The 17,294-nt window shown below is 38.6% G+C and overlaps 2 protein-coding genes across 2 annotated transcripts; both read right to left on the minus strand.

The window, feature by feature from the left end:
• Positions 1-5,010: 5,010 nt before the first annotated feature.
• On the minus strand, positions 5,011-5,988 carry LOC123993916 (olfactory receptor 2AT4-like). Its single transcript, XM_046296392.1, has one exon. The coding sequence runs from the start codon at positions 5,969-5,971 to the stop codon at positions 5,027-5,029; it is 945 nt and encodes a 314-aa protein (XP_046152348.1). The 5' UTR covers positions 5,972-5,988; the 3' UTR covers positions 5,011-5,026.
• A 9,603-nt stretch (positions 5,989-15,591) lies between these two features.
• LOC123992241 (putative olfactory receptor 10D3) lies at positions 15,592-16,966 on the minus strand. Its single transcript, XM_046293423.1, has 2 exons — positions 16,925-16,966; positions 15,592-16,559 (listed from the first exon to the last, which is right to left on the minus strand). The coding sequence occupies exon 2, from the start codon at positions 16,543-16,545 to the stop codon at positions 15,592-15,594; it is 954 nt and encodes a 317-aa protein (XP_046149379.1). The 5' UTR covers positions 16,546-16,559; positions 16,925-16,966.
• Between the last annotated feature and the right edge of the window lie 328 nt (positions 16,967-17,294).

Raw genomic sequence — 17,294 nt, forward strand, 5'->3', positions numbered from 1 at the left:
CACATGTGACGAATACAATTTGATTCGTGGAAGACCGTGGAACTCTGGCTGAAGTCCAGGGAAACCAACGATGACAAACTCTGTCACAAAGCTGTGATTCCCCTCAGACAATGGTGATGTGGAGTTCTCTTAGAACCAACACACTGGAAGAAATGAACATTCAATTATCCATCATTACAACCTACAGCAGCGGAAGTATTTTTATCAGGTTTTTGTCATACCAAATCAAACCTAATATTCATGTACTGTAGTGTCGAATCCTAACTTGACGTATACCAATGATCTGTATGCTTACAATTGATCTATTTAGTGACCGAATCATTTATGATAACATTGACAAGTTCTGTAGAGGGCAAAGCCACAAGGGGAAAAACTACCTATTGAGTTAACACAGTACTCTTTCTACAACAATAAACTGTAGATGCTGTATCGGTTTCAATATAACTACATGTATTCCCAAGTGAGTAGGTTACACAGAATCAGGGCCTTGTCCAGTTCCTTCAGAAATTATTCATACCTCTTGATTTATTCCACATTTATTTGTGTTACATCCTGAATTAAACATTTATTTATTTTTTATTTGTATTTTTTCTCAGCCATCTACACACAACACCCCATAATGACAAAGCTTTTAAAATATATATATTTATTGAAAATGGAATAATGGAATAAAGAAATATATCTATAAATATAAATGTAATGTAAATGTAAATGTAAATATCTAATTTACATTAGTATTCACACTTCTGAGTCAATACTTTGTAGAAGCACCTTTGGCAGATAATACAGCTGTGAGTCTTCTGGGTAAACCTCTAAGAGATTTCCACACCTGGATTGTGCAACATTTGCCCATTGTTCTATTCAAAATTGTTCATTCTTCAACCATGTTTCCATCCAAAATTCTTATGAAAGTAAAGTACATGTCAGATAAATAATATATTGACACATGACAGGCCTGGAAACATTTTCGGTAAACTTTCCAAAATGCAACAAAACAAAGTACTCTAGACGGGTGGGATTTCTTGTGGGATTCTTTTGAGTCAGTAAAATGAATTATGTGAGAAATGTCTGTGGAAACGCTTTTATGCGTAAATCTTGTTATAATAACCATCATATCGAAGTAAAGTTGGAGTCACATGATGACTTGTTGTGTGGACCTCACACTGCGACTAGTCAGGAAAGCATGCAGTTTATTAGTGTCACGCCTTGACCTTAGCTATCTTTGTTTTCTTTATTATTTTGGTTAGGTCAGGGTGTGACAAGGGTGGTTGGCTTAGTTTTTGTATTGTCAAGGTGTTTTTGTCCTGTCTAGGGTTTTTGTATATCGATAGGGTTTTGTATGTCTAGGTCTATGTAGGTCTATGGTGGCCTGAACTGGTTCCCAATCAGAGGCAGCTTATCGTTGTCTCTGATTGGGGATCCTAATTAGCTTGTCATTTTCCGTTTTGGTTTGTGAGTTAACGGTCTATGTGTAGTTGCCTGTCAGCACTTGGTTTATATAGCGGCACGTTCATTTTGTTAGTTTATTTCATGTTCTTTCTTTATTAAAAGAAGTATGTATTTCTTTATTAAAGGAAGTATGTATTTCTTTATTAAAAGAAGTATGTATTTCTTTATTAAAGGAAGTATGTATTTCTTTATTAAAAGAAGTATGTATTTCTTTATTAAAGGAAGTATGTATTTCTTTATTAAAAGAAGTATGTATTTCTTTATTAAAAGAAGTATGTATTTCTTTATTAAAGGAAGTATGTATTTCTTTATTAAAAGAAGTATGTATTTCTTTATTAAAAGAAGTATGTATTTCTTTATTAAAGGAAGTATGTATTTCTTTATTAAAGGAAGTATGTATTTCTTTATTAAAAGAAGTATGTATTTCTTTATTAAAGGAAGTATGTATTTCTTTATTAAAGGAAGTATGTATTTCTTTATTAAAAGAAGTATGTATTTCTTTATTAAAATAAGTATGTATTTCTTTATTAAAAGAAGTATGTATTTCTTTATTAAAGGAAGTATGTATTTCTTTATTAAAGGAAGTATGTATTTCTTTATTAAAGGAAGTATGTATTTCTTTATTAAAAGAAGTATGTATTTCTTTATTAAAGGAAGTATGTATTTCTTTATTAAAATAAGTATGTATTTCTTTATTAAAATAAGTATGTATTTCTTTATTAAAATAAGTATGTATTTCTTTATTAAAAGAAGTATGTATTTCTTTATTAAAAGAAGTATGTATTTCTTTATTAAAAGAAGTATGTATTTCTTTATTAAAAGAAGTATGTATTTCTTTATTAAAAGAAGTATGTATTTCTTTATTAAAAGAAGTATGTATTTCTTTATTACATTTAAGTCATTTAGCAGACGTATTTCTTTATTAAAAGAAGTATGTATTTCTTTATTAAAGGAAGTATGTATTTCTTTATTAAAAGAAGTATGTATTTCTTTATTAAAGGAAGTATGTATTTCTTTATTAAAAGAAGTATGTATTTCTTTATTAAAAGAAGTATGTAGTTCTTTATTAAAAGAAGTATGTAGTTCTTTATTAAAAGAAGTATGTAGTTCTTTATTAAAAGAAGTATGTAGTTCTTTATTAAAGGAAGTATGTATTTCTTTATTAAAAGAAGTATGTATTTCTTTATTAAAAGAAGTATGTATTTCTTTATTAAAAGAAGTATGTATTTCTTTATTAAAAGAAGTATGTATTTCTTTATTAAAAGAAGTATGTATTTCTTTATTAAAAGAAGTATGTATTTCTTTATTAAAAGAAGTATGTATTTCTTTATTAAAAGAAGTATGTATTTCTTTATTAAAAGAAGTATGTATTTCTTTATTAAAAGAAGTATGTATTTCTTTATTAAAAGAAGTATGTATTTCTTTATTAAAAGAAGTATGTATTCTTATCACGCTGCGCCTTGGTCTCCTCGTTATGACGAACGGGACAATTAGGCTACAGATTAAATAAATGATGATGAACTTCACAAGGAGGTGAAAGTGCAAGATGAGGAGCTTGATTCTCCTTTCCCAAAAATATTGAGGGTCTTATTCTGGTGACATGATAATTGATGCTTGGCTGGCATTTGACAAGTAAAAAATGATCTTGCTCTTTTGTCCATAATAATAATCTCATCGTGTATGTGTATGTGCACTCTAGCCAAAAGTGGTATAGCACATTCACTATATAACAAAATCATCTGAAGAGTTGAAAATGTCATGGAAACCCATTTAACTTGTATTTATTTTATTGGTAGATGGGAATTTAACCTCAAAGGGTTAATGTGCACTATGCCATCACGCACAGGCTTTTATCGTCAACAAGTCAATTTGATGGAAACATCTCTGGTGGGAAAATGTGCATATTGTTTTAATGCGGATTTAAGAGTATTCACATGCAACTCTTTCACCAATTGGATGGAAACCAAGCAAGTGCGAGACAAACATTTTCAGGTCTTGCCATAGATTTTCTATCAATTTTAAGCCAAAACTGTAACTCTGCCATTCAGGAACATTCTCTGTTTTCTTGGTAAGCAACTCCAGTGTAAATTTAGCTTGATATTTTAGGTTATTTTCCTGCTGAATGGTGAATTCATCTCTCAGTGTCTGGTGGAAAGCATTCTGAACCAAGTTATCCTCTAGGATTTTGCCTGTGCTTAGTTCCATTACATTTCTTTTATCCTGAAAAACTCTCCAGTCCTTAACGATAACAAGCATACCCAAAACATGATGCAGCCACCATTATGCTTGAAAATAGGGAGAGTAGTACTTAGTGGATTTGCCCCAAACAAAACACTTTGTATTCAGGACAAAAGGTTAATTGCTTTGCCACATTTTTTGCAGTATTACTTTAGTGCCTTGTTTCAAACAGGATGCACGTTTTGGAATATTTGTATTATGTACATGCCTCCTTCTTTTCACTCTGTCAATTAGGTTAGTATTGTGGAGTAACTACAATGTTATTGATCGATCCTCAGTTTTCTCCTATCACAACCACTAAACCCTGTAACTGTTTTAGTCACCATTGGCCTCATGGTGAAATCCCTGAGCAATTTCCTTCCTCTCCGGCAACTGAGTTATAAAGGTTGCCTGTATCTTTGTCGTGACTGGGTGTATTGATAACTACACTTTGGATGGTTTAAGAACTTCACCATGCTCAAATGGATATTTAATGTCAGCCTTTCTTTACCCATCTACCAATAGGTGCTCTTCTTTGCGACACATTGGAAAACCTCCCTGCACTTTCTGGTTGAATCTGTGTGTTGACAGAGGGACTTTACAGATAATTGTATGTGTGGGGTACTGATATGAGGTAGTCCTTTAAAAAATCATGCTCAACACTATTATTGCACACAGAGTGAATCCATGTGATTTATTAAGTGACTCGTTAAGCACATGTTTACTCCTGAAAACCCCCCCCCACAATAAAAAAATAATAATGGTTGTAACACGACAAAGTGTGTAAAACGTAAAGGGGTGTGTATACTTTCTAAAGGTACTGAATGTAAGTTTTCGATTTCAAGGTAGGATTTGGTAATCAGTTCATATTGTTGTAGGAACTTCTGAAATTAATAAAAGAAACTGATTCAAAACAAATGTAATCATTGGCTATAACTGGCAATAATCTTGAGTAATGTGGTTGTAATAAAGACAATATCAGAAACAACTATATTTGAAATAACTAAATACATAATAATCTTTGTCCAACAATAAACACTAAATGCTCTATCTGTGCCAATCTAACAAGGCGTTATCTACTGGTACACAGAGGCAGGGCCTTATATAGGAAGCAGTCCGCCCCTCTCTGATTCAGAGGGGTTGGGTTAAATGCAGAAGACACATTTCAATTGAAGGCATTCAGGTGTGCAACTGACTAGGTATCCCCCTTTTCCTTTCCCTTTATATGTCCATTTTGGATGTCAATTTAGGATATGGTACTCAGTTGGTATTCTTGTAGGGACAAGTATTTCTAAACATAATAACACAATTTAAAAAAAATAATTTGAAGCATTGGCTTTGCAGCAAAGACATTCTCCTTTTATGGAGCAGTTGACTTCTTGAATTTTTTCATCAAGGTCTGTTTCATATCTTTTGTCTTGAAACAGTATATCAGCGGATTGATCATAGGAGGGAGCAGGCTATACAACATGATAATAACAATATGTAAATCAGTGCTGAATCTAATGCCGATGTTACTGGCCAGATAAATAAAACACCTGGGGAGATAATACAGGGCAATGATGATCAGCTGACCACTGCAGGTAGAAAGGGTTTTGAGGCGGCCTTGGGGGCTCGCAATCTGAACAACTGCCACAATAATAGAGCAATATGAGAATATAATAAAGGCTAGAGGTCCCAGTAATACCACCATTGCTGTAACAAAAGCAGGAAAACTATAAGGGGCTCTATCAGTGCATGCAAGCTTTGTTATAGAAATATGATCACAGAAACACTGCAAGATTGTGTTTGAGTCACAGTAAGGAAGAGGATAGGCCCTAATTACCATCATCAATGGGCAGGCTTTTGCAACAATCCATGCAGTGGCATTGAGTATATGAATAGTGGAGTTTTTGATAATCATTGGGTATCTGAGTGGGAAACAGATTGCTACATATCTGTCTAAAGCCATTATCAATAGGAGAAAGCTAGTTACGGATCCAAAATAGTGAACTAAGTACATTTGCAAAAAACAACCAATGAAAGAAATTGCCCCTGCCTGAAACCAATACCTGGCAATAATCTTTGGTAAAGTGGTGGTGCTGAATAGCACGTCAGACACAACCAGATTCAAAATGATAATATACATCGGTTTATGGAGAATGTTAGGAGTTGCAAACAAGATAAGAACAGCAAAATTTCCTATTAAAGTGCAACAATAAACAATCAATAATACAGCTGAGGCAAGACCGTAGAACTCTGGCTGAAGTCCAGGGAAACCAACGATGACAAACTCTGTCACAAAGCTGTGATTCCTCACTGACATGATGATGGTCTAGTAGAGACAGCAACCTGTGAAAGTAACAGATTATAATAATTATTGAATACTTTGTTTAAATCCAAATGAATATCTGTTTCATTGTGAATCCTAGAAGTTAAGTTTTGTCATCTCAATTTGATTTTACTTAGCTTAAGTTACTCTGCTGCCTTGCATTTTTAAAACACAGTATATCAACTCAAGAAATCAAGTTGGGTTAACAATACTAGGTAAAAACTAAGTAAAACAATTGGTTGTATTATAACAAGTTCATACAACTTCATACATTTTCATAAATGTCTCTTGTTGAGACTAAACGTTTTACATGGGGAAGTAGTGGGACATCAGTGCAATATGTATCATATAGGTTAATGTACACATCTTACCTAACGTACCGGTATGTTTTAACATCACAGTACTTTATTGATATTACACATGATACCAAAGTATTGATCACATTATATGTCCCACTTCATATTCATTTCAAGATATAAAGACATTTAATGAATAAAAAAAAAATCATGAATGACTGTTATTCAGCAATCGCACAGAGAACAATCTATTTTCGCCCCATAGTGGGGCATGTCAATGCAAAAGCTGCACCTCACAGTAAGCCTTTCAATGGAGTCTTGTATAATGGACTAAAGTTATCCAATGTTGTCATCTAAAGATTAGAGAACATATTCCATCACATTCAGATTCAAAATATATTCAGAAAACACATCAAGAAGATGCATAACATGAGTGATTAAGGCCATGCAATGTAACTCCAGATCTGCATAGAAGTACATAAGGGCTTACCAAATCTGATGTCTGACATGGACGCTTGCAGTGTCCAATTTATGATAACTGTTGATACCCATGTGACATAATTATACACCTGACCTTACTCCCTAAGTACATGATCCTCACAGGGTTTATGAATGTTTTCTCTTGTTCTTTGTCGTTTATTTATTTAAATCGTGATGTAATGATGCAAAATGTCTACACAAAACACAAAGTATTCAAAGACACACGTTTTTATTTCAGTAAACTTATCAACAAAAAAAGATAGGTAGTTGGCCCTCTTAATATGTTAATCTGGTTTGTAAATCTAGCTAGCTGCTATGGGAGACCATCAAGATGGCGATGACCTCTTTGCCTTTAATTGTACTTTGTCTGCTGAATGTCTCATAGCTTGTTGTCTAAAATAGTGGTTTTACCATAACTTTAGACTACATTTGACATATTACACATTCCTTTGAGGTTTTTGTCTTTTTACACTACAGAAAATAGACATGAGGTAGAATCTGAGCCCAGTTCTGTGTCTCACCCTGCTTCATGACGTGTGCTTTCATTTACTCCCCCCAAGGAATTAAAAGCAGGGGGCTAATAACTACTGGGAGTGTTAAATAAAATAAAATAAAAGTTTATTGGTCGCGTACACATTGGTATTGTCATGACGTTGGCCTCTTAGGGTATACCAAGCCCCATCCCCCTCTCCCTGCCTCCCATTTTCCTCCTTCAACTAGGTTGCTGTGGTCAGAGAGACTTCATCAATTCCTGAGGATCTCATCATGGACACACAGTATAGAGATAGTAGATTTTCATAGAGGACAAAGGAAATCCTTTCACCTCACAGAACTTGAGGTAGGAACACATTTTATGTTCCAGAGAAAGTATAAAAGATCGGTGAAGAATCCAGCTACGAACTGGTCCGTTTGTCACAACTTGGGGAAGGTCATGGGAGACCGTGTGGCCACATTACCATAACACTGTTTATATAATAGCCTCAGATATTGTTGTATAAGATGAATGAGTGAGTATGATACTGTTTACACAATTTTACAATGTGATTTTGGACTGTTTAATGAAGAAAAACTCAAAAAGGGAATTGGATTTGAACTAAATCAGAGGACCGGCCCTGAGCCCAGTTAGGGTCAGACATCCTGGGACAGCCCTTTTCTGCCATTCTGAATAAAACCCCCACTTGGGTTTTCGATCAGCAGACCGAGCTTACCTCAATTACGAAATGGCTAAAGGTTGCAGACCATGTTTTCCTCTATTAGGACGACAAAGGTTGTAGACCATTGCTGAATCTTTTAACCATACCACGTGGTTAAACTCTTAGACTATCGATACCGACAGAATAAGAACAAGTCTTTGATATTAATTACTAGTCTGCAGCTAGGAATTCGGTATCATTGAACACGAAGAACGACAACCGCCGAAACATCCATTCTATAATGAAACGAATGAATGTCACTCTGAACCAGCCACTATAACCACGACAGAGAGAGAGAGAGGGAGAGAGATGGACAATTCTACAAAATAAACAACCTTTTCACCAGCGATCAAGATGACACATTGAGTGTAAATATATACAGTATATTGATTGCAATTGTTCCCGAATGAGTGAGCGTTCATGTGCAAAGGATTAGCATTTCAATTGTTATAATTATCACTCTGTAGTGACTTCATAGTCAACCCCCCCATTTCCCCTTTTGTCTAACAAGCCGCCATGCCGGTTTAGCCCACTAGGGCACATTCTCCTATCATTTCATGTAACCACATTTACCTTGTTAGTTTGTTTATGCATTTCTGTGAATTACTTAGTTAGTAATAAATACATTATTTAAGACAATTGATGTATGGATGACTCATAGTGAAGACTGGGTTTGTGCAGATAACCAACAATTTACAACGTCTGGAATGAGACTAACGTGAGGTAAAGTAAATAATTCATTAATTCGAAGACTAATTGATCAGACAAAATATCTGAAAAGTATATTTTAGGAAATGATAACTTTATAATCAGAATATTTTTCCTTGGTGCCCCGACTTCCTAGTAATTATGGTTACATGATTAATCAGTCTAATCACGTAATACTAATTACAGAGAATCTTTGATAAAAACTATCAGTCTTTAGTTAATGATAGTAAAGACACGACAGTATAAACACTAACAAAAATGCTATGTACAGCAGTAGAAAGATTAAAACGAGCTATGTTGAGAATAATTTATTTAAATTTACAGTACAAAACCCATGACAAAATGGATAGAATTGTAGGAAATTAGCTTCCAGACCAGAGTCCGGAATATAAATATATATTTACATGAACGGTGTGTATAGACAGTATGAACAGTATGTGAATAGAACATGTGTGTACAGCAGTAGTTATATAGGATTAGCCATGACTACAATACATTATATTTTTGTTTAACCTGGCAAGTCAGTTAACCTGTTGATACTAGGGGGCAGTATTTTGATGTTTGGATGAAAAACATACTTAAATGAAACTGCCTATTTCTCAGGCCCAGAAACTAGAATATGCATATAATTGTCAGATTAGGATAGAAAACACTCTAAAATTTCCAAAACTGTCAATATATTGCAGGCGAAAACTGATATTGCAGGCGAAAACCTGAGGAAAATCCAAAGAGGAAGTGCCTTCTATTTTGAAATCTCCCTGTTCCATTGCATGCCTTCCCTCCATTTAAAGGGATATTTATTCTGAAAAAGGAGTGAGAAAGATCACATCGCGTCAGTGGATGGCTGGGTGCCAGCAGAGGTTTGCATGCTCGAGCAGCTTGGAGCAGACATTTTCTCTCTCTCTCCTATTGAAAAAGCCGAGTTGGTCGAGTTGATATATTATCGATTATTTATTTTAAAAACAACCTGAGGATTGATTATAAAAAACGTTTGACATGTTTCTACGAACTTTACGGATACTATTTGGAATTTTTGTCTGCCCCGTCATGACCGCTCGAGCCTATGGATTTCTGAACATAACGCGCCAAACAAATGGAGATATTTTGGATATAAAAATAATCTTTATGGCACAAAAGGAAAATGTATTTTGAAACTGGGAGTCTCGTGAGTGTAAACATCCGAAGATCATCAAAAGTAAGCGATTCATTTTATTTATTTTCTGACTTTCGTGACCCAGGTGGGTCAGGAAGCCCCACCTGGGGCACTATGGTTTTGAAGGCTGAGCTGTAGTCTATGAACAGCATTCTTACATAGGTATTCCTCTTGTCCAGGTGGGATAGGGCAGTGTACAGTGCAAGGCCATTGCGACGTCTGTGGATCTGTTGGGGCGGTATGAAAATTCTAGGGTCTAGGGTGTCGGGTAAGGTGCAGGTGATATGATCCTTAACTAGCTTCTCAAAGCACTTGATGATGTCAGAAGTTAATTCTACCAGGCGATAGTAGTTTAGATCACTTAGTTTTGCTATCTTTGGTACTAGAACAATGGTGGACGTCTTGAAGCAAGTGTGGACAACAGACTGGTATAGGGGGAGATTGAGTATGTCCATAAAACCTCCAGCCAGACTTGGCCAGAGGTCAGAGGTCAAATCTAGTCTGTTTGTTTCTGTCCATGTTCCCTGTCAACTTGCCTTGGTTAAATACAGTGGTTTGCACATTTTATTTGCTGTGAATCTTGCCATCAATCCATGCGTAGGAGCAAGATGGTGGCATGATCTGATTTGCCAAAAGCAGGGTGGGGAGTGCCTTATAGCTGTCCCAGAAGGGAGAGTAACAACGGTCAAGTTTGTTCTCTCCGTGTGTAGCACAGGAGATGTGTTGGTAGAATTTTGAGAGCATTATCCTCAGATTTCCTTTATTAAAGTCCCCAGCAACAATAAATGCCGTATTAGGATATGCCATTTCCAGTTTGCACAAAGCCCATTGTAGTTCCTAGTGAGCCGTCGCTGGTTCGACTTGGGGGGAAAATACCAAAGAAAGTTTTCTCGGCAGCTAATGTGGTCGACATTTGATGGTGATGAAAAGTAATTAAGGCACATTATGGCACTGCTGCAACATTAAAGAGTATTCTGGAATCCTTATAACAAGACACCTGTCACGCCCTGACCTTGGAGATCCTTTTTATGTCTCTATTTTTGTTTGGTCAGGGCGTGAGTTGGGGTGGGCATTTCTATGTGTTGTGTTTCTATGATTTTCTATGTCTATGTTTTGGCCAGGTATGGTTCTCAATCAGGGACACCTGTCTATCTTTGTCTCTGATTGGGAACCATACCTAGGTGCCTTTTTTCCCACCAGTCATGGTGGGAAGTTGACTTTCTTTATGGCACTTTGCCTTTGAGCTTCACGGTTTGTTTTTGTATTGTTTATTGTTTTGTCGGCGTCATTTTGATCATTATAAAGATAATGTACGCTTACCGTGCTGCACCTTGGTCCTCTTCCTCAAACAGCCGTGACAACAACGTATTAATAGAATCCTTAGTTTTGTTTTTTAGGCCAGGAAATGCAACCACTCTCAAATTCATAGACAGAACTATGGATGCAAGGAATGACCATCCATGATATAACATTTTTTATTGTCATCATGTTTTAAGGCTATTCAGTGTTTGCTTACATTTATATTGTTTACAAATATTGGAGTAAAACAAGCTTATATTTTTTGTTGTTCTGGGGTATGACAGTTGAACAAAACTCATGACGCATCTATAAGTTATATCCTTGAAGAAACAATGGCTATATATCAGGGCTATTCAAATCCGACCCTACGAGGTCTGGCGTTGTCACGCCCTGACCTTAGAGCTTTTTAAGTCTATTTTGGTTTGGTCACGGCATTCTATGTTAATTTTTCTATGTTTTGTATTTCTTTGTTTTGGCAAGGTATGGTTCTCAATCAGAGACAGCTGTCTATCATTGTCTCTGATTCGGAACCATACTTAGGTAGCCTTTTCCCACCTGTGTTTTGTGGGTAGTTGTTTTCTGTTTTGTGTTGCTGCACCAGGCAGAACTGTTTCGTTTGGTTCCACTTGTTATTTTGTTCCAGTGTTCAGTTTTAATAAATGATCATGAACACGTACACAGCTGCACTTTGGTCCACTCCTTCTTCATGCAACGAAAAGCGTGACAGAACTACTCACCACCAAAGGACCAAGCAGCGTGGTAAGGAGGACTGGACATGGGAGGATATCCTGGACGGCAAAGGATCCTACACATGGGAGGAGATCCTGGATGGAAAAGATCGCCTGCCATGGGAGCAGGTCGAAGCAGCAAGGAAGGCTGAGGCAGCTGGTAAAAGGGCCAAGGATTACACTGGGACAAGGCTGGCACTAAAGACCGGGAGGCCATTCCCAGATTTTTTTGGGGGTGGCACATGGGGAGATTGAGGTTGGAGACCTGAGCCAACTCCCCATGCTTACCGGAGGGAGCATCGTACTGGTCATGCACCATGTTATGCAGTGGAACGCACGGTGTCTCCAGTGTGCGTGCACAGCCAGGTGCGTTACCTTCCAGCTCCCCGAAACGGCCAGGCCAGAGTAGGCATCCAGCCAGGTTGGCGGATGCCGGCTCAGCGCATCTGGTCACCAGTACGCCTCTACGGCCCGGGATATCCTGCGCCAGCTCTGTGAACTGTGTCTCCGGTGCATCTGTACAGCCCAGTGCGTCCTGTGCCTGCGCCCCACATCTGCAGGGTGAAAATCCAGCCAGGACAGGTTGTGCAGGCTCCTCGCTAGAGACCTCCAGTGCTCCTCCACGGCCCAGTGTATCCGGTGCCTCTGCCTAGGACGGGGCCTCCTGAATGTCTCTCCAGCCTGGTGAGTCCTGTGCCTGCGCTGAGAAGCATCCAGTGATGACCCATGCCAGGGAGCCTCCAGTGATGATCCATGGCACGAAGCCTCCAGTGATGATCCATGGCAAGAAGGCCTCAGTGATGATCCATGGCAAGAGGCCTCCAGTGATGATCCATGGCAAGAAGCCTACAGTGGTGAGACATGGCACAAAGCCTCCAACGAGGGCCTCCAGTCCGGAGACTCCAGCGACGTTCTCCAGTCCGGAGACTCCAGCGACGTTCTCCAGTCCGGAGCCTCCAGCGACGTTCTCCAGTCCGGAGCCTCCAGCAACGACGGTGACCAGTCCGTAGCATCCAGCAATGAGAGTGACCAGTTCGGAGCCTCCAGCAACGAGGGTCCCCAGTCAGGGGCCCGCTACGAGGGTGCCCAGTCCGGGGCCCACTACGAGGGTGCCCAGTCCGGGGCCTGCAACGAAGGTGCCCAGTCCGGGGCCCACTACGAGGGTGCCCAGTCCGGGGCCCGCAATGTAGGTGTCCAGTCCGGGGCCCACTACGAGGGTGCCCAGTCCGGGGCCCGCAACGAGCATCCCCGGTCCAGGGCCCGCAACGAGCATCCCCAGTCCAGGGCCCGCAACGAGGGTCCCCAGTCCGGAGTCAGCGGCAAAGGTCCTCGCACTAGAGGCGCCACCAAAGTGGGCCATGCCAGAGGTGGAGCGGGGTCTATGTCCCGCACCAATGCCACCACCACGGCTAGATGCCCACCCAGACCCTCCCCTATAGATTCAGGTTTTGCGGCCGGAGTCCGCACCTTTGGTGGGGGGGTACTATCTCACCCTGACCTTAGAGATTCTTTTTTATGTCTCAAAGGTCAGGGTGTGATTTGGGTGGCATTCTATGTTTATTTTATATGTTTTGTATTTCTTTGTTTTGGCCGGGTATGGTTCTCATTCAGGGACAACTGTCTGTCATTGTCTCTGATTGGGAACCATAAATAGGTAACCTTTTCCCACCTGTGTTTTGTGGGTAGTTATTTTCTGTTCAGTTTTAATAAATAATCATGGACACGTACACCGCTGCTCTTTGGTCCACTCCTTCTTCATGCAACGACGAGCGTGACAGACGCCTGATTCTTTTCTGTTCTACATGATCAAATTGTATTAGTCACATCTGCAGAATACAACAGGTAGACCTTACAGTGAAATTATTCATTTCGAGCCCCTAACCAACAATGCAGTTTAAAATCAATACAGATAAGAATAAGAGAAAGGTAAGAAATAATTAAAGAGCAGCAGTAAAAAAAGTATTTTATTTTACCTTTATTTAACCAGTCAGTTAAGAACAAATTCTTATTTTCAATGACGGCCTAGGAACAGTGGATTAACTGCCTTTTCAGGGGCAGAACAACAGATTTGTAACTTGTCAGCTCGGGGATTTGAACTTGCAACCTTCCGGCTACTAGTCAAACGCTCTAACCACTAGGCTACCACGCCGCCCCATAACAATAGAGAGATTGTATACAGGGTGTACCGATGTGCGGGGACAATCGTTAGTTGGGGTAGTGTGTAAATGTAGGAAGAGTTATTCAAGTGACTATGCATAGATGACAACAGAGAGTTGCAGTGGCGTAAAGAGGGGTGAGAGGGAGGGGTGAACTGCAAATAGTCTGGGTAGCCATTTGACTAGATTTTCAGAGTCTTATGAGTCTTATGGCTTGGGGGGTAGAAGCTGTTTAGAAGCATCTTACACCTAGACTTGGCGCTCTGGTTCTGCCTTTAATGCGGTAGCAGAGAGAACAGTCTTTGACCAGGGTGGCTGGAGTTTTTGTACATTTTTAGGGCCTTCCTCTGACATGTCCTGTATGGCAGGAAGCTTGGCCCCAGTGATGTACTGGGCCGTTCGTATTACTGTCTGTAGAGGCCGAGCAGTTGCTATACCAGGCAGTGATGCAACCATGCTCTCGATGGTGCAGCTGATCATTAATTTCCCAGGATTAATTCAGTCCTTGCTTAGAGGGGAAAATTACAAATAAACAATGGAACTTACTTCAAGGTCCAGATTTGAATTTGAGGGGTATATATCATTAATTTATGAATCCCAAAATGCACTTTCAAATTAATGCAATTCAATGCTGAATATCAATATATTAGAATCAAATAGATGCTAAATACATTTTTGTTTTGATACATTTTTAAAAACAATATTAAATCATTAAGCATCTGTACAACATAATGTATTGTATGAAACTCTTTGTAGTTACATAGCTAAATCATTAAGATACAGCAGAGACTCTCTCTCTGTGGACCAGATCATCTTTTGATTCTTTTCATCAAGATCTGTTTTATATCTTTTGTCTTGAAACAGTATATCAGTAGATTGATCATAGGAGGGAGCAGGCTATACAACATGATAATAACAATATTTAAATCAGTGCTGAATCTAATGCCGGTATTACTGGACAGATACATACAAATTCTAGGTAGAATATAGAGGGCAATGATAATCAGCTGGCCACTGCATATATAAAGGGTTTTGAGGCGGCCTTTGGTGCTGGCAATCTTAAGAACTGCAACAATAATGTAGTCAAGGGTCTAGATCAGATCATATTTATAAGATAATACTGCAATAATATAATTGTGGTCCATTACTACATATGCTCTACGCTAACACTTGACATTTCAATAAAATTGCAATTAACAGTAGAGTTGTCAACAGACATGAAACTAATCTAAATCAGGCGTGTCAAATCATTCCTTGGAGGACTCAGCGTCAACTGATTTTCTTTATTTCCTTACAATTTGTGTGCAATTAAGACCTAACCTGACCTCCCGTGATCAGTAAAAGACAGGAGTGAACACCTGTAGACTTCCATGGAATGAGTTTGACACCTGTGATCTAAATCAACGAAACCTTGACACTCTTGTTGATTCACAGTTAAATTGAGATACAAGCCACTGATGAGTTTTAACAAATTCAATCAAAACTCAACATTGATTCAACATGGTTACATTAATGATGAAATAACATGGGAACAGTTTTGACTCAACCACTTTTTATTGGAACATGCAAGAAACAAGAAATGGCTTTGGTAACCCTAACCATTACATATTTGGAGAAATGTTAGATCTCTTGAAAATATATTTCAGGCGCCCTCTAATCTCCTTGGTTTTGAGACAATACACAAGTGGGTTCACAAGAGAGGGGCCCAGAGTAGAGCCAATGACTAGGCCATTTCTGTGAGAGACTGTGAGAACCAAACCAACCCTGGTGAACAATATTATCACCACCTTGGGGATAAAGAAGCAAGCCACCACTATCATGTGGGAGACACAGGTGTTAAATGTTTTCCTCCTGTCTTTGGATGAAGACATTTGTATCACTACATAAACTATCTTCATGTATGAGACGATTATCAAGGCTAAAGTCACCATTAATATAGCAGTCCCCAAAGCAGAAATTGCATTGAAATAATGTGAAAGATTCACGCATGATGCTCTTACTAATGCTGCATAATCGCAAAAGTTGTATGGGAGTTTATTTGAGCCACAGTAGGGCAGATTGTTCACCAAGCCAGTCAACAAACTGGCAAGCATGCAGCCTACTGCCCAATTGGCTAATATAAGTAAACATACATTTGTATTAGTTAAGATAGTCTGATATCGAAGAGGATATGAAATTGCAATAAGGCGATCATAAGCCATTAGAGCAATAGCGAAGGGTTCCATAGAACTTCCTAAATGAAATAAGAAGCACTGTATCATGCAGGGTGCATAGGAGATTCTTCTCTCCTCACCAAGGAGAACGTTAAGCATTGTAACACTAATGCCGCTGGTGTAGACTATGTCTACCATTGCCAGCGAGCAAATAAAAAAGTACATGGGGGTATGCAGAGGCTTGTTGAATGCTATGACACAAATGTTGGTGATGCTTCCGATCAGAATGAGAAAGAGGACCAACAAAATGGCTAGTCCCACCAGCTTTGGGTGTTGTACTTCATCCAATCCTGTGATGAGGAATTCTGTTACCGTATGTGTTGTTCTGTTGTTTGGCTCCATGTTCCTGTAAAATACTTTACAACAAAAAAAGAGGCAGAATATTGTAAATTGATCTACAGTGATTAGCAGAATCTCTAATGGAAAGTGTGCCAGACATTTTTTCAATGTAGGCCAACATCACCAACTCCCAGCACTTTCTTGAATATAACAGCCATGTACCACTATCAGTACAGAATGACTCTGTGGTCACTGATACAGTTCAGTTTGTATTTACTGCTACATCATGGAATATCTGTGAAAAGAATTGCATAAAAACAGTCTGCATTGTCAAACTGGTGCATTGATTGTAACAGAAAACATATCATGTGAATCATCTAGAAAACATACGGTTGGTTACAAGGTCCAGTTATGTTAATGGATTGTTAAGTCCAATACTTACCAGGCCAGCCTTGTGCACCAGGTTTCACACACAGCTGGTAGATGACACTCTGAACCGACTGGCATTGGATGTCTCTGAATTTATCCCCTTTCTGAACCACCTTCTCTCAGCCACTTGAGGAATCCCACGTCATGATTTACATTAGTCAGCTACATACTGATTTGTTTCCAAAAACAGGTGTAGAAACTGCACACTAGAACATGCATACACGCTGATTGTCTCAAAGGTGTATAAGGCACATAAAGACGGACATGTTTTGAGTTTTTCTTTATCTATAATTGGTTGAATTGGGCTCTGCGTCCTTTCATGAGCGAACTGTAATCATAGAGTGCCAAATCCCTCATGAGACCAAATCTCTCTCATAAATCTT

The sequence above is a fragment of the Oncorhynchus gorbuscha genome, linkage group LG13 (assembly GCF_021184085.1).
Source record: "Oncorhynchus gorbuscha isolate QuinsamMale2020 ecotype Even-year linkage group LG13, OgorEven_v1.0, whole genome shotgun sequence".
In the NCBI taxonomy this organism is placed as follows: Eukaryota; Metazoa; Chordata; class Actinopteri; order Salmoniformes; family Salmonidae; genus Oncorhynchus; species Oncorhynchus gorbuscha.